This window comes from Eubalaena glacialis, chromosome 16 (assembly GCF_028564815.1).
Source record: "Eubalaena glacialis isolate mEubGla1 chromosome 16, mEubGla1.1.hap2.+ XY, whole genome shotgun sequence".
NCBI lineage: Eukaryota > Metazoa > Chordata > Mammalia > Artiodactyla > Balaenidae > Eubalaena > Eubalaena glacialis.
The window spans coordinates 65,198,927-65,224,050 of record NC_083731.1 but is presented as its reverse complement, the minus strand read 5'-3'; the positions used below and the strand labels follow the sequence as shown (position 1 = coordinate 65,224,050).

Genomic DNA, 25,124 nt, shown 5'->3' with positions numbered 1-25,124 from the left:
TTCTTGATGGGATAGAAGAATAAAATGCAGGGCTTTCCTGGTGGCGCAGTGGTTAAGAATCTGCCTGCCAATGCAGGGGACAAGGGTTCGAGCCCTGGTCCGGGAAGATTCCCACATGCCGCGGAGCAACTAAGCCCGTGCACCACAACTACTGAAGCCCAGGCACCTAGAGCCCGCGCTCCACAACAAGAGAAGCCACTGCAATGAGAAGCCTGCGCACCGCAACGAAGAGTAGCCCCCGCTCGCCGCAACCAGAGAGAGCCTGCACGCAGCAACAAAGACCCAACGCAGCCATAAATAAATAAATAAATAAAATTTATTTAAAAAAAAGAAAAGAAAAAGAAAATGCGGTCCCTGCCCTCAAAGAAGGAACTTTAAGAAGACAAGCAAACAGTTTCCTAAGTTCTGTAGAGAAGTATGTGCATGATTCTATGGGATGAATGAGAAAAGGCTTCACCGAGGATGCAATGCTTGAGTTCACTCTTAAAAGATGCTGAGGAATTTTCCAGGTAGTTGAGGAGTGAGGGCATTCCAGACACAGGACACAGCACATACAAGTGCACAGAGGCATGAGAGAGCACAGTGAGTTCAGAGAATAGCACGTTACGCAGTGTGCCTGAGAAGACCGTGTACGTGGTGGGGGACAAATGGCAAGGGAGAAGGCTGGCACAGTTGTAAGGACCAGATCGTGATCTGGCCCTGGATGCCATGCGAGCTTGCACACAACATTGGGTTTGACCCGGTGGACAAACAGGCCATTGGAGGATTCACAGTACTAGGAAGAGATACAAGAATACATTTTTAATTGAAGGAATCAAAATCCTCATCTGGTATTAGTTAATGTCTTGATTGATATTCACTGGGCACCATGCTAATTACGTTTACAAACATCAATGCATTTAATCCTCACATCAACCCTTTAAGATAAATGATATTATGTTTACAAGATCAGCCAAAGGAAGAAAAGTCAGGCCCAGTGCTGTGACTTCTTAAAGTAGGACACCAATTAAGCCTGGGTTAGGATTAGGGTTAACATTAAGGAATGACTCTTCAGTGAAACACCACAGCAATGAGACCAGTATCAGAAAACCATGTTTAGTTTTGCTTCCAGCTTGCAAAGAGAGAAATGCAAGAAAATTGTGAAGGACTCAAAGAAAGGCAGCAGATAAGACTAAATAGATGGAAAAGATTTTTTTTTTTTTTTGGCACCAAAAAAAAAAAAAATCTGTAAAGGTATGAGGGTTAATAACTTTCTAAATACCCTCAAATAGAGTAAATAATTATCTCAGGGAAGTTTTCGTTCTCTTCTCCCCTGGAAATCTGAAAAAGAGAAAACAGGCTTAAATAATAGCAAGGAAGAGCTTTAAGATATAAGAAAAGGAATAGAAGTAATTTAATCCTTAAATGAGTACCTAAAATGGATATAGAACTTCCATCTCTAGAAATGTTTACAAGTAACACCAGCATTTTAATAACAGCAAGCATTTATTGGGCAATTACCATGTGCCGGTTATTCTGCTAGGCGCCTTACGTTATCAGCAGCAGCATCAAGATCTCTTCCATCATCATCAACACCATCATCATCATCATCATCCTTAGTGGCTAATAATGCCAGCTCTGGAGCCAGACAGCCTGGGTTCTGTAAAATGGGAAAAACAGATAAAAGACAGTTATTAAGATTAACTAGGATGATTTGTCTTGTAGGAGCGGATATCAATGGTGCCATAACAGGCTCAAGGGCAGTCATAGCAGAGACAGCATTGTGGGACCCCCGCCATGCCCTCCAGTTTCCTTCTTTTATTTTTTCTTCTTCCTTAAAAGAAAAATTAAATTTATTTGTGATTAAAAATAAAAAGATTAAGATGATACACATAAACCCCTTAAAACAGTGCCTAGCATATAGCATCCTCTACAGAAGAATTAGCTTCATCATTTCCCTCATTGCACTTGCTAATATTCATCAACCTGGACTGCAGGCCAGGCACCCAGTCAGGTACTTTACATTCATGGTGCTATTTAGTCCTTACAATAACCAGTCAGTATTATTTTCTACATTCGATAGGTAAAGAGACTGAGCCACATAAATTATCTCAAGTCTCACAATCTTATGAAATATAGATATTTTGTTCCCACTTTATAGTGAGGGAACTGAAGATTAGGAAGGTGACATAGCTTGTCCTGGGTCCCTGTGGCTAGCATAGCAGGTGTCTGAGCCCAAAGCCTAGGTCCCTGTGATCTCTTAAGCCTGTTATCGTCTTCCAACTCTACAACTCTGTGAAAAGTATAACTTTCACATATACTCTTAAAACATTTTGCATCATTATCCAAATGCCAACACAGGATCCTCATCTGGTATTAGTTAATGTCTTGATTGGTATTCACTGGGCACCAAGCTATAGTTACTTTTACAAACATCATTGCATTTAATCTTCACATCAACCCTTTAATATAAATGATGTTTTATTTACAAGATCAGCCAAAGGAAGAAAAGTCAGACCCGCTGCTGTGACTTCTTAAGTATTTTCAAGTGCTTCCCTTATCGAATCTTTTTTTTTTTTTTTTAATCCAAGGTGTTATTCTCAAGTGGGGCTTCTAGTCTTCAATTTGGAAAGATAGTGCCAGTTGCAAGCAGCCGCTGGCCAAGGATAGACAGGACCTCATGTGGAATATGAATCTTTAGATTGCAACGAAAACAGGAAGGCCTGGATTTGGTCACCTTTTGGCCATCTCCTGCCAGTCCTGTGTGGTTCTGATTGACTAATAACATCCAGCTGTCTTGAGGTTATTGTGTAATCCCAGTAACAATGGATGTTTCCTCAGTGATCAGCACAAAGTCGGGCCAGGAACTAGCAAATCATCATTCGAGGTGACTTTGAAAGCACAGCTTCAAGCCCATGCATTGAGAGGCTGGGCTGAGATCTGAGGAAAGGCAACGTCTTGCCGCCCGTGTCAACGCTGCTTCCGCATGTGCCTCTGTTGCATCACGGGTCACTCTTCTCAATTAAGACAGCTGTCATCAGTGACCTTCCTTTGCTTCTTGACGGGATTCTTCATGGGATGTCATAGAGTCCTGGTGATTGGACCTTTTATGAATCAGTAACAAGAGTTTTCTCATTAGAATAGTAGGGTCTATAATAACTTAAATTATACTCGGTTCAGAATCTGAATCTCTGATTCCAGCTTTCCCTAACAATAGAAAATATCCATTTCTACAAAAAGCCACTGATTTTAATCATATCTTCTCTCCAGTGTTTTTTCTAATCTACAATCAGTAATTTCATTCTCAGGCTAAACTAAATTAGCCTTTCTCTGATTGCTTTGCCTAGCATGATATCTCCATGAACCAACAATTACGTTCCTTTTTTTTTTCTTTTAGTGGTTTAAAATGAGCTTGTGTTCAGATAAATGGTGTTTGTGAACAATGATGTGTGACGTGCACTGTGCTTGGCACTGAGGGCACAAAGATTAATAAGATATTGTCTCTGTACTCACAAAGGTATTAACTTCAAGAGGTGGGGAAGACAGGCACCTGCACAGATCATTTCTGTTTAATATGTAAGCGTCTAGGTAGAGGAATGAACAGTATGCAGTGGATGCCCAGAGGAAAGGGATTCTAGGATAGATTTTGAAGGAAGGAATCCATGACCTGAGTCTTGAAGGACACACGAATATTAACCAGACAAAGAAGGGTGAAAACAATGCCCAGCAGAGGGCACAGCACAGACAAAGGCCTGACACTGTGGTCTCAGGTGTGAGCTGAGGTCCAGCCAAGGGCAGGATACCACTCAGTGTGAGATGCAAAAGGCTTTGAGGCTGGGAGGCAGGTAGGTGCCAGGTAAGGAACTTTATTCTGAGTCCCTACTTTGCTGTATGTAAAGAATGGAAAGCATTTCCCCATTTGCTTTGTTTAATCTATAGTAACTGTGTTTCACCCAGTGGACATTTACTGAATATCTATTTTGCCCTAGAGTTCTTGCCTTCAACAGCTAACCTTCTAGTGAAGAAGACACGTTTAGTTGTAAGAGAAGACACAATATGGTAGATGCCACAGAAAGGTTTTTAACAAAGCGCTATGGTTATGTAGACAGATGTGCGAGCAACTTCTAGGCTGGGCAGTTAGGGAAAGACTCACAGAGGAAATGTCGTTTGAGCTGGACCAAGAAGAATGAGTATGGTTTCAATTGGCAACTCTTCTAAGGATGCAGATGGAAAGATGGTCTTGACCAGAGCTTCTCAAACCTTCTGTGGAGAGGGGCCAGGTTTTTTTTCAACTGATCACAGACGAATTTTTCTTTTTTTAACCTTTTTTTTTTAAGGTCAGTCCTTCAAACACATTGTTAATTGGGAAAATAATGCCTTCTTGTTTGTGTTTCTCTAACATTCAAGTAACAAATTTAGTGGCTCCTAAGGAAGCTTATTTCTATAGTAGCTCAGCTGATTGTTCCCAGTAACTCCTTACAAAGACTACCTTGTTCTTCAACTCTCTTTTCCTTTTAATGGACTAACACTTTTATGAAATAAAATAGAAATGAATTACTGAAAAAAATGATATAAAAAATAACATACGAAATACAAGCCCATATTATTTAATATTAGATTCAACAAACATAAAATTACTTTGTCAAATTGCCGTATAAGTTTCTAAATGATTACTGTCAACTTCTGTGACCTGTTTCATCACAGACCAGTAACAAGTGTTCACACACCAAAGGCAGTCTGGGTAGCTCTGGTCAAGACAGAAGAAACCTATGAGCAGAGGACAAAGAATACAAGGCTGTTTAGAGAATGGCAAACAGTCCAACGTGACTGGAGTTCAGAGCTTTGGGATGGGCTTGTGGGCAGGGAGTAGTAGGAGAGAAAACTAGAGAGAAGGTGAATCCATGCTGACTGTCTTTTGTAATCAGTGAGGAGCATGGACGTGACTGAGAAAGGGAGTGGTGTGGTTTTATCTTCTTTACGAAGTTTCATAATCGTGGAGTTATTAAGTCTTAGAGGAGAGAGAGGTGGAAGAAGCCAAGAAATCATATCATAACATTACTTCAGTTATTCAGGTAAGAAGTGATAGGAACCCAAACCAGGGTAATTGAAGTGAAAATGGAAAGGATGGGACAGTTGGGAGGTATGACCAGAAGACAGTGACCGATGGACATGGGGTGAAGGGGATGGTGAGGTTTTCAAGCCCTAGGGGACAGAAACAAGGAACACGGGAAGAGGAGAGGCTTGTGGAGAAAGCAGATGTTTGGTTTGGCTGTTATTATGTTTTCTCACTACTGGGACACCTATGGAAAAATGTCAAGCAAGCATGGTATTTGAAGATTTTAAGATATGACTTGAGTTCAAGAGCAAGGTTAGGACCAGATAGGCTTACATATCTGTATAGACATGTCTGTATTTTTTGGTCATCTGTGTAGAGAAATGGCCCAAACCAAGAGGGAAGATGTGTTGATGAAGGTGAGGGTATAGAGCAAAGAGGGGGAAAGGTGAAGATGGGCATGTCAAGGAACATCTGCATTTCTGGGGAGAGGAGTAAAATGCTAGTTACTCTTTCTTAGCACACGAATGGCTCGTCACTTAGCACCTGGCATCAGTGGCTATGAGAGGACAGTGTCAGCCGAGTGCAGCCTAGAAGTACAGTCCTGACTTCCAGGCTGCGTGAGCAAAGGCATCGAACGCAATCTTTGCCGGGTGACCATTAAAAGGATTAAAATACTAAAAAGCTGTAAACAGTACAAAACCCATATGACAGAAATTGGAGAAGAATGCTAGTGACATACAAGAAGCTTTGAAGAGTTTTTGCGAAATTTAATGCAGTGTGACCCCTATGAATAATAGTACCAAAGACAATTCAAACTTCCTAAGAAATAGCATTCCTAGCAAGTAAGTACAGGAGACCACAAATCACATTAACATCTCTTGCTTGGAGAGGCAGGGAGTAGAAGAGAGAACCCTAGAGCTGGTGAGAAGCAGATCACTTGACCTCCATGTTGTCACTGCCAAGCAGCAGCATTTGAAAGTAGCAGCTCTGAGGAGCGGTGGGGGAGTGGAGAGGTCTAGACTTTATGCAGTGGCATAAAGCGACAAGCTGGAAAGGCAGTAACTCTGGGAAAGGGGCCAGACCAGCCTCAACTTATACTTGGCTTGAAGACCAGATCAAACAAATGCCAAATGGCCCCATTGCAATGGCTTTTCCAAACAAAATAAGAAATGATGTGGAGATGAAGTTCTCATGCTGTGACTGTCCATAGTTCCAACTCCTTCCCTGCAGAGCTCTTGAGCTAGTAGTATAGCTTTGCTTCAACTACTAACACCAGTCTAAAATCTTCAAGGAGAATTCTAATAATAACAAAGTGAAGAATCCATCCAATCTGTTGCTGAACAGTTTTGAACAGCCATCCTATCATCCAAGAATGAAGACACAAAAAAATTAAATAAGATGAGCTCTATGAAATAATTCTGCAGTGAGGCAGAATAATAGAAATTCAAGATGTAGAAGAAGAAGATGCTTATAGGCTAGAATATTTTCTTCAGAAAACACCACATTTTTAGAAAACATCTGCTTTGTGTTCTCAAAATTCAAAGAAACCTGAAGTATGTGAAATAAGGAAAGACTAGAAGAAAACTACAAGTGCAATGCCAAGCTGAAATCTACATTAAAAGTAGAAAGAACAGACTCAATCCAGTCTTAAGTACTAATGTGAATGGAAAACTTGAATTGTTATTTCATACTGAAGAGGTAAAAACTATGAGAAAGCTGGTCAACAAAAACAGAGCAGAGAGCTAACACTTAGAGCCATGAGCCATACCAACAAGTAGAACAGTACTTGGCCCATGGTAAGTGCTCAGTAAATATATGCTGAACCAACGATATTCCCGAAGAGGCCACCAAAAACACGCATAAACAATAATTCAAGTAATAGTAAAAGAAAACTGTGCTGAGCCAAAGACAGGCTTAGGTCAATGGATCAAAAGACCTTTACTGAGTACCAGGCAAAGTTAATGAGAAGAGAAAAGCACCTAGCCACAGCCTCATGGAATTTTAACATTTCAAAAACAAAGAAAATAAGAATGTAAAAAAAAAAAGAAAGAAAAAGAAAATATCCTAAAAGCATACAGGCAGACAAAAACTAAGCTATTGTCCAAGAAAGAAAAATTCATCTTACATTAATTGTCCCTGAAACATTGAACACCAGAGATCGTGAAACAATGTCTGCAGGATCTGGGGGGAGAAAAGTTGTGACCCAAGAATTCTCTACTCAGCCAAAGTACAAAGGTGACAGAAAGACATTTTCAGATATTCAGAGACTTAAAATATATGTCACTTAAGTATCCTTTTGAAAATAATTTTGAAGTAAATATGTATACACACATGTGCACACACACATGTATATATACATATGTGTAAATATTCCAGCCACTTAAGAGAGGAATCAAATTCCTTAAGAATGGGAAACCTGTGGTATAAAAGGACCAGCAATGAGCATTGGGAGCAGTTAAACACAGAATCAGATCTAAGTAATTGTGGTAAATATGTTTAAAAGAAAACTCAACTATCAAGAATAATGTTTTTAAAGATACACAATATAAAAATAGTAAATCTAAAAATAATAAACAGGGCCTAAATTCCCATATTATCTCAAAAATTAAACAAAAATCAGAGGTTGATATCAAGAAACAGAAGGTTTGTAGTGAGGTGGATGGACCTAGAGTCTGTCATACAGAGTGAAGTAAGTCAGAAAGAGAAAAACAAACACTGTATGCTAACACATATATATGGAATCTAAGAAAAAAAAAAAAAGGCATGAAGAACCTAGGGGCAAGACGGGAATAAAGACACAGACCTACTACAGAATGGACTTGAGGATATGGGGAGGGGGAAGGGTAAGCTGTGACAAAGTGAGAGAGTGGCATGGACATATATACACTACCAAACGTAAAATAGATAGCTAGTGGGAAGCAACCGCATAGCACAGGGAGATCAGCTCGGTGCTTTGTGACCACCTAGAGGGGTGGGATAGGGAGGGTGGGAGGGAGGGAGGGAGGTGCAAGAGGGAAGAGATATGGGAACATATGTATATGTATAACTGATTCACTTTGTTATAAAGAAGAAACTAACACACCATTGTAAAGCAATTATACTCCAATAAAGATGTTAAAAAATAATAATAAATAAATGAATAAATATTAAAAAACAACAACAAAAAAGAAACAGAAGGAAGCAAAAAGTGGGATAATGCATATTACATATGAGAGCGACAAATACTATTTCATTCCTGAAGATGATTAGAGAAATTGAAGTTAAGCCAGGCTTTTTATTGAATGCTATGTATTGCTGAAGTAATGCCAACAATATTAAGACTTTTTTTTAATAAATTTATTTTATTTTATTTATTTATTTTTGGCTGCGTTGGGTCTTCGTTGCTGCGCGCGGGCTTTCCCTAGTTGTGGCGAGCGGGGGCTACTCTTCGTTGCGGTGCACGGGCTTCTCGTTGCGGTGGCTTCTCTTGTTGCGGAGCACGGGCTCTAGACCGCAGGCTCAGTAGTTGTGGCTCGCGGGCTTAGTTGCTCCACGTAAGCCAGGCTTTTTAAAAACTTAATCATGCTGATTTTTTTTTATTGTATTTCTTGCAAGTTATGACATGTTTTTATAAATATTCCTGATTATTTTGTGGAGAGGGGACTGTCAGGGGTCAAGAGTAGAAGCAGGGGGACCATTGCAGTGGTCCAGGTGGGAGGAAATGACAATTGACCTAGGGATGACGTGGACACAGTAACATATGGTCGGAAACCGCCAGAAGTTGAGAGGCTTTGCCAGTGTTCCAGGTGCGAGATGTGAGGGAAAGAGCAGTCAAAGATGATCCCCAGGTATGTGGCCTGAACAGCTGAAAGAATGGGGTTGCCCTGTTGCCTTTTGTTGAGAGAACTTGGGGAGAGCGGGCGATGGGCTCTAGGGCTTAGTTTTGAACTGTTAAGTTTAAAATGCCTGTTATACATGCTCACTGATCTGTGTAGTTCCCAGCTCCTTTGAAGTACAAAATATCTAATTCTTCAAGGAAAGATGTGAAATTGCTCATAAAAACAAATTGTAAAATGACAGTAAGTTGTCACCCAAAGTAATAGTTTAGTTCCACATCACCATCCAAGAGTACAAACTCTTCTAACAAGAATCGTCTTTGTGGGCTTCCCTGGTGGTGCAGTGGTTGAGAATCCGCCTGCCAATGCAGGGGACACGGGTTCGAGCCCTGGTCTGGGAAGATCCCACATGCCGCGGAGCAACTAGGCCCGTGAGCCACAACTACTGAGCCTGCGCGTCTGCAGCCTGTGCTCCGCAACAAGAGAGGCCGCGATAATGAGAGGCCCGCACACCGCGATGAAGAGTGGCCCCCGCTTGCCACAACTAGAGAAAGCCCTTGCACAGAAACTAAGACCCAACACAGCCAAAAATAAATTAATTAATTAATTAATTTTTTAAAAATCAGCTATACTTCAATTTAAAAAAAAAGAAAAAAAAAGAATTGTCTTTGTTAAGTACGTGAATCACCATTTTTTTTTTTCTGGCAATGAGATGTCACTTCAAGAAACAGAGAATTCCCTAAAATAGGAAGGTCTGTATCTGCTCTTTTTTTTTTTTGGCGTATCACCATTTAGAGCAGCTGGCAACCTAACAGGTATTTAGTAGAATATTTTTTTACTGTGTCAAAATATCGAGAATCAGGGACTTCCCTGGTGGTCCAGTGGTTAAGACTCCACGCTCCCAATGCAGGGGGCCCGGGTTCGATCCCTGGTCAGGGAACTGAATTCCATATGCCACAACTAAGAGCCCGCGTGCGGCAACTAAAAGATCCTGCACGCCGCATCGAAGATCTTGCACGCGGCAATGAGGATCCTGTGTACCGCAACTAAGACCTGGCACAGACAGCCAAATAAATAAAATAAATAAACAAATATTTTAAAAATATATTGAGAATCACAAAGAAAAATTTTTTATTGTTTCCACTGATTTATAATCTGTTATTTTACAAATACTGTACAAAAGTTTACCTTCATTCTTTTTCGTTTGAATGGCGCAAATTAATAGCAAAAAGTATTACGTTGGTCGAACATGGAGAAATGTTAAAATAATGGGAGCTAATGTTTAATGAAAGAATCACTGCTCCCAGGTATCCTCAATATCCATTTACATGTATTTGTTCACCCAACAAGTATTTAGTGATGGTCATCTATATGTTTTACTGTGTAGAATGGATGTGCTTTCTACAAAAATTACTACTTAAACTTTTCTAATCTTTTCATGAAATAATTCTAAAGGAATAATAGAAGATTGGCTTGCTTGTAGAGTTTATAGATAAAAGAAGTCTTGCTTAACCAAAACCCAAATAAGTGAAGACTTAGAATACTTTCAGGGCTGAAATCACAAGACAAAGTTCACAAACCGCAAGATAATTGGTTTTTGTCAAGTTTATTCCTCCTAAATGTCCTCACTGCTATAGATGTGTGTGTGTGTGTGTGTGCACGTGTGTGCACGTGTGCTCACGCTTTCTGGTTAACCAAATTATTTCTCAGAAAATGAATTAACCAGAATATGTCATCCTCTGAGCATTTCAGTCAATCTAAGTGTTCTTTACATGAAAGTAATAAAACTGTATTTCTTTTTTAAGAAAGTCTGTAACATAGACTTTTTACTAGTGAAACCTATCTTTATATATAATGAATTCTCATTAGTATGAATTTATTACATAATACAAAACAGATGGACATATTTATAAGAATACTTTTCTTCATGCAATAGGAATATACAATAAAGAACATGTCTGGCCCTTTGTTATAAATAAATGCATTTATTTAAATACAGTAGGAACTTACTATTTAAAGAAGTATTTCAATGAGTCCCATAAAATACACAGACCAAAATAATCAATATTTCTATTCCAGCCCTCAGTAAATTTTTAAAGAGCCACCCTTCCAGCCCCATTGCCTTTAAGAGCACCCATCCTGACGGGCCTCTTCCTGTTTTGAGTTTCCACGTATTGGTGGGCTGGCTAGATGATAGATAATAAATAATCTGTCCATGTTTATCTGCAAGTTATATGCTTGAAAATGAATGAATAGTGCTACTATATAAAAATGTCTTTGTGCCCATAGTTCTGGATCAAAAGGCTGGTACATACTTTCACTTCTCAAAAACAAAAACTACTGGTTCATGTTCCTAAAAATATCAATAACAGGCAGAATCAAAAGTAATTCATTTTGGGACTTCCCTGGTGGTCCAGTGGTTAAGACTCCACGCTCCCGGTGCAGGGGGCCTGGGTTCAATCCCTGGTCGGGGAAATAAGATCCTGCATGCTGCACGGCATGACCTAAAAAAAAAAAAAAAAGTAATTCATTTAGCCACAAATAAAAATTAAAAAGAAAAGAATTTTAGCCACCAGAATGGCTAAAATTAAAAGAAAAAAAGAAGCTGTCAATGTCAAGCGTTGGTGAGGATACAAGCAAAGGAAACCCTCATACACTGCTCCTGGGAATGTAAATTGGAAAAACTACTTTGGAAACCTGTTTTGCAGTATCTCCTAAAGTTGATCATATCTAGGATTTCCACCCAACAGAAATACACACATACCTGCTGCAAAAGGCATGTTCAGGGATACTCATGGCGGCATTACTCGTAATACCCCCAAACTGGAAACAACACAGTTGTAGATGAGATATAAATTGTGACGCATGATCAAAATCACATGATTGGACATTGTTACAGCAGAGACAGAGAATGAAGTGCTGCTGGGCACAACAGCATCGGTGCCTGTCCTGGGAATGATGTTGAACCGAAGTAGCCAGACACAGAAGAGTACATACTGTATGATTCCACTTAATGAAGTTCAAAAACAGGCAAACCTAATTTGTGATGATAGAAGTCAGGTGGGGGGGTTTCCTTTGGCAGGTGCCAGGTCAAGTCCAGAAGAAGAGGCCCCGGGAGGCTAGGAAGGTGCAGGTGTTACAAGGGCGTGTTCACTTTTAAAGTTCATGGACTCTGCACTTAAGATTTATGTACTTTATTACGAGTAGGTTATACTTAAATTTTAAAAGCTGACCCGAAAAAGGGGGCAGCAGATTTATTGGAAAAAGCATATCCCTTCTTTACTCTCACCCCAAATTTTATTGAGTCTTTTTCTTTTATTGGTATACAAAATGGAAACAAAGTCTTCAAACTAGAGAGGACCTTAAAAGATGATAATCATGTATAGGAAAAGAAGCAAACCAGTACTAGAAAATTAAGACCTAAAGTTCCTAGGTTCTTACATAATGGTGAATCCAGAGGCAGCAGACAAACATAATATTCTAAGGGAAAAATAAGTATTTTGTAATCGATAACCCCCTTACCAAGGGTAATAATAGGTCCCCTAGAAAGGACCCCCCTTTTATTATCATTTTTACTAATTATTAGCATGTACACCAAAAGAAGAATTCCACAGTGCTGTTGCGGTGGTTGTTTGACATACCTTTACTGGGTCGTGGCCCTATTGCTCTTAAGTCGGACCTTTTCCCCAAATTCACACCACCTGTAATTCCCCTCTTGTGCCTTTAGTCTGTGACAGCAGCCTCTATGCTCTAACACTGATCTGGAATTGATATCAGTAACACAGGATTTTGCAAACCTCTCATAAGGAGTTAACATTTGTTCACTTATAGTCTTGAAGAGCTGACTCATAATAAGTTAGCTTTGGTAGTTAGCTTAGCTGGCTGGTGAGATTTCTACCTCACAAGCCTGCTAAAGAAAATTGAAGACAAAGTTCTTCTGGTAAATGATAAATGTACTAGTATACTTCAGTCAAATATAGGAATATCTAAAATAGCAAACCATTATTATTCCACATAGCTTCATTACAGTGGGATCTTTATAAATATATTTAGAGGATAACCCACTAAATAATTATATTTAGATAATAATGCTCCTATCTGATTATCGTAAAGCATGCAATTGTCTGTGGTATTCTTTGGCAATCTTAAATTTAAATCTTAGGAGTATAAACTAGCATAATGGAATGCTTTCCTGGGTGTGACATTCAGTAAATCTTATCACTTTTGTTATGGTGATATGGTCATTTGTTTGTTCATGTGGTTTTACTTAATTATGTCTGTATGCTTATTAATATAGTTTTTAGATATTATTCAAAAATATATATCCAGGGACTTCCCTGGTGGCTCAGTGGTTAAGAATCCGCCTGCCAATGCAGGGGACACGGGTTCGAGCCCTGGTCCGGGAAGATCCCACATGCCACAGAGCAGCTAAGCCCGTGTGCCACAACTACGGAGCCTGCACTCTAGAGCCCGCGAGCCACAACTACTGAGGCCGCGTGCCGCAACTACTGAAACCCTCGCGCCTAGAGCCCGCGCTCTGCAACAAGAGAAGCCACCGCAATGAGAAGCCCGCGCACCGCAACAAAGAGTAGCCCCTGCTCGCTGCAACTAGAAAAAGCCCGCATGCAACAACGAAGACCCAACGCAGCCAAAAATAAATAAAATAAAAACAAAAATTTATTAAAAAATATATATATATATCCATAGCATAGGCATTCATGTGTTGATATAAATAATGAACCTTATTAACAGTTCTGATGTCCTGTTTCTAGTATAATTGTTCTTAATATTTCTTATATCTGACTCTATCCCAACTTAGAGAACAAGCAATTGCTGAGAGTCTTAGACAGTTACTTAGGAGATTTTTAGTATCCCTAAAACTCCAGATAATGAAATGAAAGATTTTCATCAAGTTGTAAATCTGCTAGGTTTTAGCCGTTTTGTGCTTTCTTTTGAGTGCTGATGTTGGGGCAGAAAGATGAAGTTTGGAAAACAAAGTATGTTTCCTGTAATTAATTATCCACTCAAGTCTCAAAGTGCTTAATTATCAATAGCAAACTAGCTTAAAATAAACTACATCGAAGCTAATGTCAAAATAGACATGGAATGAGCTAGTTTCCTAAGCAGTTATTTTCTCCATAATTTGTTGCACTTAGCAGGCAATTCAGCTATTTCTATTATTGAAGAATAGATTTACTAGTGAAAAAAACACATTCCTTCAAAGTCACTTTTTAGACTTTAACACTTAGAAGCTTACCAATTAGGGACAATTCCCAGTTATTTGAGAAAATATTACTGTTGGACTTCCCTGGTGGTGCAGTGGTTAAGAATCCGCCTGCCAGTGCAGGGGACACGGGTTCGAGCCCTGGTCCTGGAAGATCCCACATGCCGCCTTGAGCAACTAAGCCCATGTACCACAACTACTGAGCCTGTGCTCTAGAGCCTGCGAGTCACAACTACTGAGCCCACGTGCCACAACTACTGAAGGCCGCGCACCTAGAGCCTGTGCTCCACAGCGAGAGAAGCCACCGCAATGAGAAGCCCACGCACACCACAACGAAGAGTAGCCCCTGCTCGCCGCAACTAGAGAAAGCCCTCACGCAGCAATGAAGACCAGACATAGCCAAAAATAAATTAAATAAATTTAAAAAAAGAAAAAAGAAATGCAGAGTATCAGGCCCCAGCCTGGACCTACTGAATCAGAAATTGCTTTTTAACAAGATCCTTAAGTTATTTATATGCCCATTAATGTTGGAGAAGCCCTGTTCTCCGTAACCTGCAAGCTGGTCCCAAAAGTATATCTCATAAAATTATAAAAGGATATTTTTAAATCCTTTTGAGGAAAAAAAAGAGAGAATTTATTTTTGAATTATAAAAGTCACAAGCTCATTATATGAAGATTAGAAAATACAGGAATTTAAAGAAAATAATATCACCCGTAATTCCACAACACAAAAATAACCATGACTATTAATATTTTTGTTTTTTCCTACATACTTTTCTTTGCGTATATATATATATAATATACATGCATATACATTGAGAGAATACTATATATGCATGCTTTTATATCATACTTTTATCACTTAACATTTTATAGTAAGCAATCAACTTTTGTTCAATACATTTTTATTGAACACCAGCTAGGTATCAGGCACTGTTCTAGAAGCTGAAGTTACATAAGGGCTCTTATCCCCATGAACCTTACTTTCTAGCAGAGCAAGCAGATAAGACAAAGAGATAAACAATACATTTGTAAATAGTGATAAGTACGAAGGAAGTAAAACAGAGTAATAAGCTACAGAGAGACACAGTGCTTTTTTTCTTTTTTAACAACTTATGCTCATGATCTGGCCCTCTTCAGTTCCTTTAAGATTGACAGTATAATTTCTAGTCTTACAAAAAACTGTGATATTCTCTACACTTACTATTTGGATAAACTGAGAGTTACATGTTTTACTTAATTGAATTACATAACACTGGAAATTTAACGGCTTCCCTTAAACTTTTATTTATTTATTTATTTATTTATTTTTGGCTGTGTTGGGTCTTCGTTGCTGCGCGCGGGCTTTCTCTAGTTGTGGCGAGCGGGGGCTGCTCTTCATTGTGATGCATGGGCTTCTCACTGCGGTGGCTTCTCTTGTTGCTGGGCACAGGCTCTAGGCACGTGGGCTTCAGTAGTTGTAGCATGCAGGCTCAGTAGTTGTGGCTCGCGAGCTCTAGAACGCAGGCTCAGTAGTTGTGGCGCACGGGCTTAGCTGCTCCACGGCATGTGGGATCTTCCCGGACCAGGGCTCGAACCTGTGTCCCCTGCATTGGCAGGCAGATTCTTAACCACTGTGCCACCAGGGAAGCCCCTCCCTTGAACTTTTAGATGGGTGTGCAGTGTGTGAGAGATAGTTCTTCATGGTCCGTGAATCAGTCACTCCAACTTCTGCTAGCTCTAAGCGTGCTGTGATCTATTTTACAAAGCCTAGGGGTTTCTCCTCTCTTTAATTGCAAGGTCTGTCCTGTGAAATGTAGCCCTCTATGCATATGTTCTTCTAACAAATTTAAACCCAGATTCCTCCTCTCAGGGAGTCTTACCTTCATAGGTCTTGTTGGAAGTGTTGTCATTTCTGCAGCAAAGAATCTTGCTTCACTTATAGTATTTTTGCATCCTACGGCTCCATCTATTTGCTCGTTACTCTTATGCTCTACTGTAGTGTAATGTTTTTTTAATCCATTTAAATAATAATTGGGAATTTTAGTTCAAATTAAAAGTCAATTGCCTATGCTGCCAATGGAAATAATTCAATAGAATGATACCTGCTATGCTCAGCCAAGATCATATGTTTGTCCTCCAGATATGACAACCAGGTCACAATTAACCCCTCTGCCTTTTACCTTGGCAAGTTTCTTTTGCCATCAACTATAAGATATATTCTGTTTTCAGACCCACCAAAATATGGGGAGGGGAGTAGACTTATTAGTTAGAATTTTAGCATTTTATATTTCCTCTACGGTGAGATGGCGGGGGCTTAAATTTATTTTTACTACAGTTGGAATCTGGAATCTGCATTAAAAATCACAATAAATCACTTAATCTGTGGCTATTGCGATGGTTCTTTACAGGGTGAAAGCATCACTGGTTAATAAAACCATGTAGCAACTAGTGCAATTGGGTAGGGAGTCCTCAGGTCGAGGTCATTGACCTGACAAGGTCATTGCCTTGTCAGTGTATTGATGAAACTTTGAAAATCAGTGCTTGGTGGTAACAGTGACACTGCTGTTACATAACATGTCACGTAATTGTGTTCCAGTTCTAATCCCGTATTCCTCTTAAACCCAGCTTTAGAATCCGACTTCCAAGCCACTGCTGCTGACTACTGCTCTCACATTCTCTTGAACTTTCTGCAGTTCTTATTTTCCAGTCTAGACTAGTCAGTGAGAGTCTGTTCTCATCTATGAAAGGCATTAGAAGCAGTGCTCTGCAGCTTGGTACCTCCAAGAGTTATAGATTCTCCAGATTGAAAGGTACCTAAATGGTCATCCACAGCTGTGTTTCCCAGCAGAGAGTATCCTGGAGGCCTGAGGAATTATCCACTCCAGATGTCAGGAATGATGCGGAAGAGGAGATGGGGGCCAGGTCCCAATCATGTTGCAGGGGAGGGGGCCTGAGAAGGAAAGCACTGAGTGATGGAGCTTGTCTGTGTTATCCGTAGCTCAGTGGGAAAGGATTCTAGGAGACTCTGCCCACCGCTTCCTCCCGTCGCCTGTAGCTGTCTATCTTATAAAGCTACACGAGCTCATTGAGCTATGCTCCAATGAGTCCCATTGTCCTATAAGATCATGGGGCTCTTACCAAGATTACGCATCAGGAAAGACCATATTTCCAAGGGGCACATACCTGGTGGTTCCTGAAATTAACTACTCACCAAATTTAATATCTTTATGCCGGTACCTTAGGAGTTTCTCTCTCTTTATTTCATGTACACGTGAATATATATCTGTATTCAAATGTGGTATTTTGCACCTGTTTGCAGCAAGCGTATCAGGAACAGGAAAACAATACATAGAGTACTACCCAGAGTTATACCGTGTGGAGCTTCTTTGTGTAGTGGTTGATCTGCCCCTAAAATAGAGACTGGCTGCCTAAAGCTTGACTTTTTCAATGACAGTGCTGTCATACAGCCACCTCCAATGAAACCATGATGAAAGTGTGCTTAAAGTAATGTGGACTTAATTGTCCATAATGTGTCTCATCATCATCATCATCAACATCATCATCACCATACCAGCTAACACAGATTGCCAGGCTCTTTCTCAGCTAATTCCGTGTAGTATCTCATTTAATCTTTACAATAACTCACTAAAGTAGAAACTAGTGTTGTCTTCACTTTTAAGATGAGGATGCTGCAATGCAGACAGGTTCAATAACTTGCTGGAGGTCAGATACCTGATCATGGTGAAGGAAGGATTGGAGCCAGGCTGTCTGACTCCAGAGCACATGATCTTAACTACTGCTCTTGTTTGCATGCGTGAAAGTATTTTAGCTTTTCTTCCCACTTCTTACTGTAAATATCAGCTGTGATAAACCTATACCTGGATTGGGATATTGTAACTCTTTATCATTTAACTATCATCTTAGTCCGCTTGGCATAGTTTTAAGCATTATGTGTGAATATCTTTAGAAAAGTAATTCAGGAGATTTCTGAATATAGATGATCAGAGCGGCAGTAGGGTACAGAATGTTCACGTACTGTTGTTCTCAGCTGTTCCCATGTGCCCTGTAAGTCACAGAGAACCGGCATAACAACTTCTCCGAAAGGAAGAGTCTGAAGATCACGTTTTCTCTGTGCTTGCAGACAGTGTTAACAATTTCAAGCTGATTATTGTGTTACCTAATAAATTCTCTAGGAGTACCGTGACAGAAAATCCATAAGAAATGCATTACCATTACATTTCCAGATATTGCATGTTTCTCCAGAGGTTCATTTGCATACCGTTTTCCTGTTCATGTGTGTTGTGAGTTCATTTCGTCATTCCATATGTTAAAACACTTACAGTGAACGAAATCTACACAAAGGGCATTTCTTCGTCAGCAGAGCAGACACCAGTCCATTTGTGAAACTGTGTCCGTGCAGAACCATCACATATTGAAAAGATCCCTGGTGTGTTTCCTGTTACTCGTGCATGAAATGTGTCAGGGACCCTGCAGAACTAATTAAAGTAAGGATTTGTGTGTATGTCATTGTAGGCTAAAGGTAAAGAAAGACAGTGGCTAAGACACCAAGCTACTGGGGAACTAGATGATGCCAAGATCATTGATGGGCTGACTGGAGAAAAAGCCATCTACAAACGCCGGGGTGAGCTGGAGCCACAAGTAAGTACCGGTGCACTAGGAGCCTCAGATCTGCAGTTTGGTCTTCTTTACAGGCAGATGCTTCCTTGAGTTGCTGTCTTTGTCAAAACACCATAAACCCTGAATATGGCAATCAAGGAAAGCATTACACTTTTTAAAATTAGAAAAAAACAGAAATACTATACTGTTTATTATATGAGTCAAGATCCCAGCATGAGTCAAGAAACACCAGGCACACTCAAACTGAGCAATTGAAGGAACAGTTAATATTTACAAAAGTTAAGGGTGGCGTTTGGGAAATCCAAAAAGAGATGGTGTGGTCTCCCAACGGCAAGGATCTGACCCATCCCTCGGTCTAAAAGGGCAGAGGAGAGAGCACTTACTGGAACCTAGAAAAGGTGATTTATGGAGAGGGCTGCCCACCAGGGGCTGTGGCCTTCAGCAGAAGGAGAACCCACCCACGGGCCACAGCAGAGAAGGGGCTGAGGGAGTAAATATTTCACCCTCACCCTCTGATCTGCCAGCGCCTACCATCAGCAGAACCCACCGGAAGCCAGCAGCCAGGAGAGAGGCCAGTGCCATTTGGAAAACAGATCAGCTCCCGGGACACAGGGCAGGGTGCCCTGGAGGGGGCACTGAAGACACTTGGTGTCACTGAATCCCAGAGGGTGATGCAAATGAAAGCACGAGAGCAATCTTGGTGGTTTTCCGCTGTTCTGTTCCTTTAAAGCTCTGTGACTATCTTATAACCGAAAAAATTTTTAGAAAATAAGGAATTCTCCCTTAAATAACTCTAATTGTAGTGTGTAAAGTTTTCAACAGCCATAATATTAAAATATTTGCAATAATACAATGGCCAAAAAATGGCAATAAGGTGAGTCTCTTAGAGGGTTCTGTGACTTTCAGTATCTCCAAGTAACCAGAATTGCTGAGTAGCCACTGAGAGCTGGGGATGCGGTGACAGGTGGAGGGAAGGGAGCCACTTACTCCATCTAAATGTTGATTCAGAGAGGTTCCTGTAGTCACTGGGAGAGTTCTTCCTTCTGTGTCTTTGGTATGCGTCAACAACTGCTTTCTTTACTGACTCCCTGTGGTCCACAAATGTGTTTAGATTCATCTGAAATTGTGAGTCGCCATGGAAGTGGATGAGGCACTATTCTTAATTCTGGCAGACTCAACAAGCTTTTAAGAAATATATTGAATTTGTCTCCAACCCTTACACTCCAATACCCACAGTATTTTCTTGAAATAACTACCTCTGCTCATTAGTTTGCATACATGTCAGCGAGTGTATAGTAACAGAATAATCTGGAATTTTTCTTCTTTTTTCCTGTAAGTAAAAACTGACAAGGATACTTCTGTTTTTCATTCTGCAAATTGGCAGGCCTGGGTTCAAAATCAAACTGAAACTCACAAGAGTTTCACATTTTAATTGACAGTTGTTGCTAAACTGCGGTTCGATGCCGCTTTCATGCCATTAACTGCCAGGAAAAGTAAAGAGTAGTAGTACTTCAGCAACTGGAAGGAGGAGAAAACTGAAAGCTTCCTAAAGACAAAAGACATGGAAGAGATATTTTCCTTTACTTCTTTGCTGGAACCCCCTGCCCCTCACATCGCCTGGTTTTAGGAATCTGACATTTCTTGCAGGCTGTGTGGAAGTGATTTTTAGTTCCCTACACAACAGGTACTGGTAAAATTGCTGTGGGCTTCCAAAGGAGCTCCATCTTGCTAGAGAAACTGACATGAAAATGAAATGCTGAGGTTTATATTCTTCCAGATGATTGTTTTTAAGATGACATCAGCCTCACTAAGGGAGTCTTACTAGACTAGGTTTGTCCTTGAAAGGACCATATTCCAAAGGAAAATCTTTCCCATGTGGCCCCAACTATCAGCACAAGTCTGAAGCTCCATTTGCTGAAATGTCACCCATAGGTGCCTCCCCACCTGCCAGGACAGCCTTGTGCCGGGCCCAGCCTACAGCTGATCTGCGGGCCTGGCGGCTGGCACTCTGGGACCTGCGTGAGGGCCCCAGAACAGCAGCCAGTGACGGTGTTCTGGTTCACGAGGCTTTTCTGTTGTCTCTCCCTCAGCTGGGCAGCCCCCAACAGAAACCCAAGCGCCTGCGCCTGGTGGTGGACGTGTCTGGCAGCATGTACCGCTTTAATGGGGTGGATGGCCGGCTTGAGCGCTCGATGGAAGCTGTGTGTATGGTCATGGAGGCCTTTGAGAACTATGAGGAGAAGTTCAAGGTAATGGCGTGAACTGAGGAGGATGAGAGGCCTCCCCAGACCCCGTCTCTGCTCAGGAGTCAGCCCCGAGTTAGGACGTGAGGCTGGCTAGGGGATGTGCACCCAGAGTGGACGAGAATCTGCGTCTTCTCGTCAACTCATCTGTCAGTGCAGAGAAAGTGAACCTTTTGTTTCATCTGCTCTAATAATCAAAACATGATAAGACCATAATTTAAAGACCAGTTGCTACAGAAGAAAGCACTGCAGTTTACAAGTTGTGTGATGTTATCCATGAGGGCAGGGCGAGGGGGGGAGCGGAAACAGACAAATAGAAGCACCACAAGTCTCTCCCCAGACTTCTCAAGGCCACCGTCCCCATCCCAATACCCCACCCCCCCACCCACCCATTCTTTTTTTTTTTTTTTTTTTTTTTAAACGTCTTTATTGAAGTATAATTGCTTTACAATGGTGTGCTAGCTTCTGCTTTACAACAAAGTGAATCAGTTACACATATACATACGTTGCCATATCTCTTCCCTCTTGCATCTCCCTCCCTCCCACCCTCCCTATCCCACCCCTCTAGGTGGTCACAAAGCACCGAGCTGATCTCCCTGTGCTATGCGGCTGCTTCCCACTAGTTATCTATTTTACATTTGGTAGTGTATATATGTCCATGACACTCTCTCACCCTGTCACATCTCACCCCTCCCCCTCCCCATATCCTCAAGTCCATTCTCTAGTAGGTCTGTGTCTTTATTCCCGTCTTGCCACTAGGTTCTTCATGACCTCTTTTTTTTTTTTTTTTCCCTTAGATTCCATATATATGTGTTAGCATACTGTATTTGTTTTTCTCTTTCTGACTTACTTCACTCTGTATGACAGACTCTAACTCCATCCACCTCATTACAAACACCTCCATTTCATTTCTTTTTATGGCTGAGTAATATTCCATTGTATATATGTGCCACATCTTCTTTATCCATTCATCCGATGATGGACACCTAGGTTGCTTCCATGTCCTGGCTATTGTAAACAGAGCTGCAATGAATATTTTGGTACATGACTCTTTCTGAATTATGGTTTTCTCAGGGTATATGCCCAGTAGTGGGATTGCTGCCACCCACCCATTCTTGCTCCATCACCAGCCAGGCAGCCTCTCAAGGTTCTCAGCATTGCCTTGCCTTCGCGCATGAGCGAGCGCTACACAGTAACAGGCGTGTCCCCAGATGACAGTGAAGGTTGTTACCCTGGGAGAAATGCAGCATCTCATGTAAACAGTTTCCATTCTGTTATTGCCAAGTTTGCTCTGGAGTCAAGCAAAGGAGTCATATAATATACCTCCTCCTTCGGAGACCTGAGCATTGAGGAGGGATCTCCTGCCGCCATGTTACTGCCCGAGACGAGCCCACCAGTCTGCTCTGAATCAGCCACAGGGGCACCCGCACTCCTGGCTTTGACCAGAACAAATAACCTGAACACTGTGCTGGGTAATTATTATCAGAAATTCAGTTGAGAGGAGTAGTATATGTGCAGACATAGGTAACAGGTACTCAGTGTATCCACAGATATTCTCAACTGTGTTAGGGATCAAACAGGTCCTTCAGAAATAGTCCATCTTAGATGATGCTTTAGCTTGACATCCTGCCCACACCTCGGGATTGCCGTACTAAGCCGTGTCCGTGTGCCGTGATGGATACAGAAAGAAACAGACTGAAACCCATCCCTTCATTGACTCTAGGCCCACTTTTGTGGCCCCGAGGCTCCCAGAGTCCCTTGTGTGAAGCTCTACGTGAGAGATTCCTTTTAGAATGAAGGGGTAGGGCAAAGGCAGCTTGAGTCAATGAGCGCTGTGGTTGCCAGGCTCTGCCTAAGTACAGGATACAAAGACAAGTAGGACGTGGACTTTCACCGTGGGAAGCAGCTCTGTTTCCCTGAAGAGCTGGAATGTGCTTCCCCTTGTGATCAGTGAAAACCATGGAGCTGTTCCAGACTCCGTCTTGGTTTTAGCTGCCAGGAAGCTCCGAGCTAAAATCCAAGACCGGCCAAGCCAACTCTGTTATGTCTTATGGCTCTCAGACTAGTGTTCAGCGTTTTCCTTCCCTTGACCCTCCCGGCCTTCAGATAAGTTTTTCTTGATTTTGTTTTTTTATTTTTTTATGTTTTTTTAAAATTTTTTATTGAAGTATAGTTGATTTACAATATCATGTTAGTTTCAGGTATACAGCAAAGTGATTCAGTTGTGTATATATATATATTATATATATATATACACACACACATAAATATATTCTTTTTCATATTCTTTTCCATTATAGGTTATTAAATGATATTGAGTATAGTTCCCTGTGCTACACAGTAGGTCCTTGTTGGTTATCTATTTTATATATAGTAGTGTGTATATGTTACCCATCCTTCTAATTCATCCCTCTCCCCACCCCCCTTTCCCCTTTGGTAACCATAAGTTTGTTTTCTATGTGTGTAAGTCTCTTTCTGTTTTGGAAATAAGTTCATTTGTTTTTTTGTTTTTTTTTTTTAGATTCCACATGTAAGTGATATCATATAATATTTGTCTTTCTCTGTCTGACTTACTTCACTTAGTATGATAATCTCTAGGTCCATCCATGTTGCTGCAAATGGCATTAATTCATTATTTTTATAACTGAGTAATATTCCATTGTATATGTACTTTTTATTTTTTATGGGCTTAATATTTTTTAATGTTTTACATCCTCTCTGGTATAAGGTGTAGTATAATTCTTAAATCACTTGGACCACTGATCACCAGTGAATGGTTAGACATCCATTGCATCAGCGTAAATCCCACCTATGTTTTAAAACCTTGGGTTCTGCCAATAGTTGGATCAGCCCATTCGCCTCTCTTGTGGATCCTGAAGGCCAGAGTACCTCAGCTCCCTTTGAGTTACATGAAGAGTTTAACCCCTTATAGACCACAGCAAACATACCACTATTAAAATTGGCATATTCATAGTTATCTAGAAAAAAATTTACAGTTAGAAAGGATTTCTATATCTCTGAAAGCAGAATTGCTGCGTCATGTGAAGCTACTTCTTCCAGGTTTTTAGAAAGATTCAGTAGACGTTCACCAAGAAATTGATTGACAGAGCTCCCCAGGACTGGGTCAAGGATGAGACAGAAGGCCGGAAGTGGCAAAGCTAACAGGGGGTGTGTTGCATGTTCCACTGCATCTCACACTCAGAGTGTATGGAGAGATTCATATTTGTCCAATTCTCACCATTAAAAGTCTGTAATCTGGAAGAACGATTAGTAAAACCGGACATGTTGCATAAAAAAGAAATAATGTCAAGGAAATAGCATTTCACAAATAGTTATTTTGTTTTGTTTTGTTTCCAATTGACAATTAGAAACCAAACTGTTGCCATATGACCTACTGAATTTCAACTAAATTCAACCAAATTATAAACATAGAGCACTTGCTAAGAGCAGAGTACTCTGCTAAGTACAGAGTTCCCTGCCATCCTTGAGCTTGTAGCCTTGTGAGGGAGACCTATAAAAACTAATTCTGGGGACTTTCCTGGCGGTCCAGTGGTTAAGACTTCGCCTTCCAATGCAGGGGGTGCGGGTTTGATCCCTGGTGGGTGAGCTAAGATCCCACATGCCTCGCTGCCAAAAAAACCAAAACATAAAACAGAAACAATGTTGTAACAAATTCAGTAAAGGCTTCAAAAAAACAAAAAATGAATTCTGATAGAACACTCAGTGAGAGGCACTCAGTACAAAAGGCACAGGAAAGCATGCCTCTCCAGACACTCCCCTTCGGGGCACCATCCTCAAAGCAGTATTTTGCTGACAGTCTCTTCGATTGCCACAACACTGTAAAGAATTTCCTCAGTTTTCATCTGTAAAACCACAGAAATATTGAGAAGACACCATACTAATATATGACTTTTTAAAAAATTTTTTATTGAAGTATAGTTGATTTACTGACAAATCCAGGGGAAATTATAGTAAGACACCACGATAAAATGAACTTTTTTCAAGGCTTGAAGAAGCTTCATCATGTTTTATGCTATTTGATTTTTAACAGGAAGTACTTTAACGGTTTTGTTTTTGTGCATTTTCGTATACTTATAAACATACCCCCTCACATTTACTACATAAGTCCCTTCAGAACTTTTTTTAAGAGCATAGAAAGTCTGATGAAACTAGAGCATTAAAATCTT

General features: G+C 40.7%; 1 protein-coding gene across 2 annotated transcripts in view; it reads left to right on the top strand.

Moving 5' to 3' along the window:
- VWA8 (von Willebrand factor A domain containing 8) overlaps window positions 1–25,124 on the top strand; it is a 364,541-nt gene that overhangs the window by 324,964 nt on the left and 14,453 nt on the right. For both annotated transcript variants that reach the window (XM_061170620.1, XM_061170619.1), the window contains 2 exons: window positions 18,590–18,715; window positions 20,785–20,943. In XM_061170620.1, coding sequence (XP_061026603.1) covers window positions 18,590–18,715; window positions 20,785–20,943 — 285 coding nt within the window. The remainder of the gene's footprint in view (window positions 1–18,589; window positions 18,716–20,784; window positions 20,944–25,124) is intronic.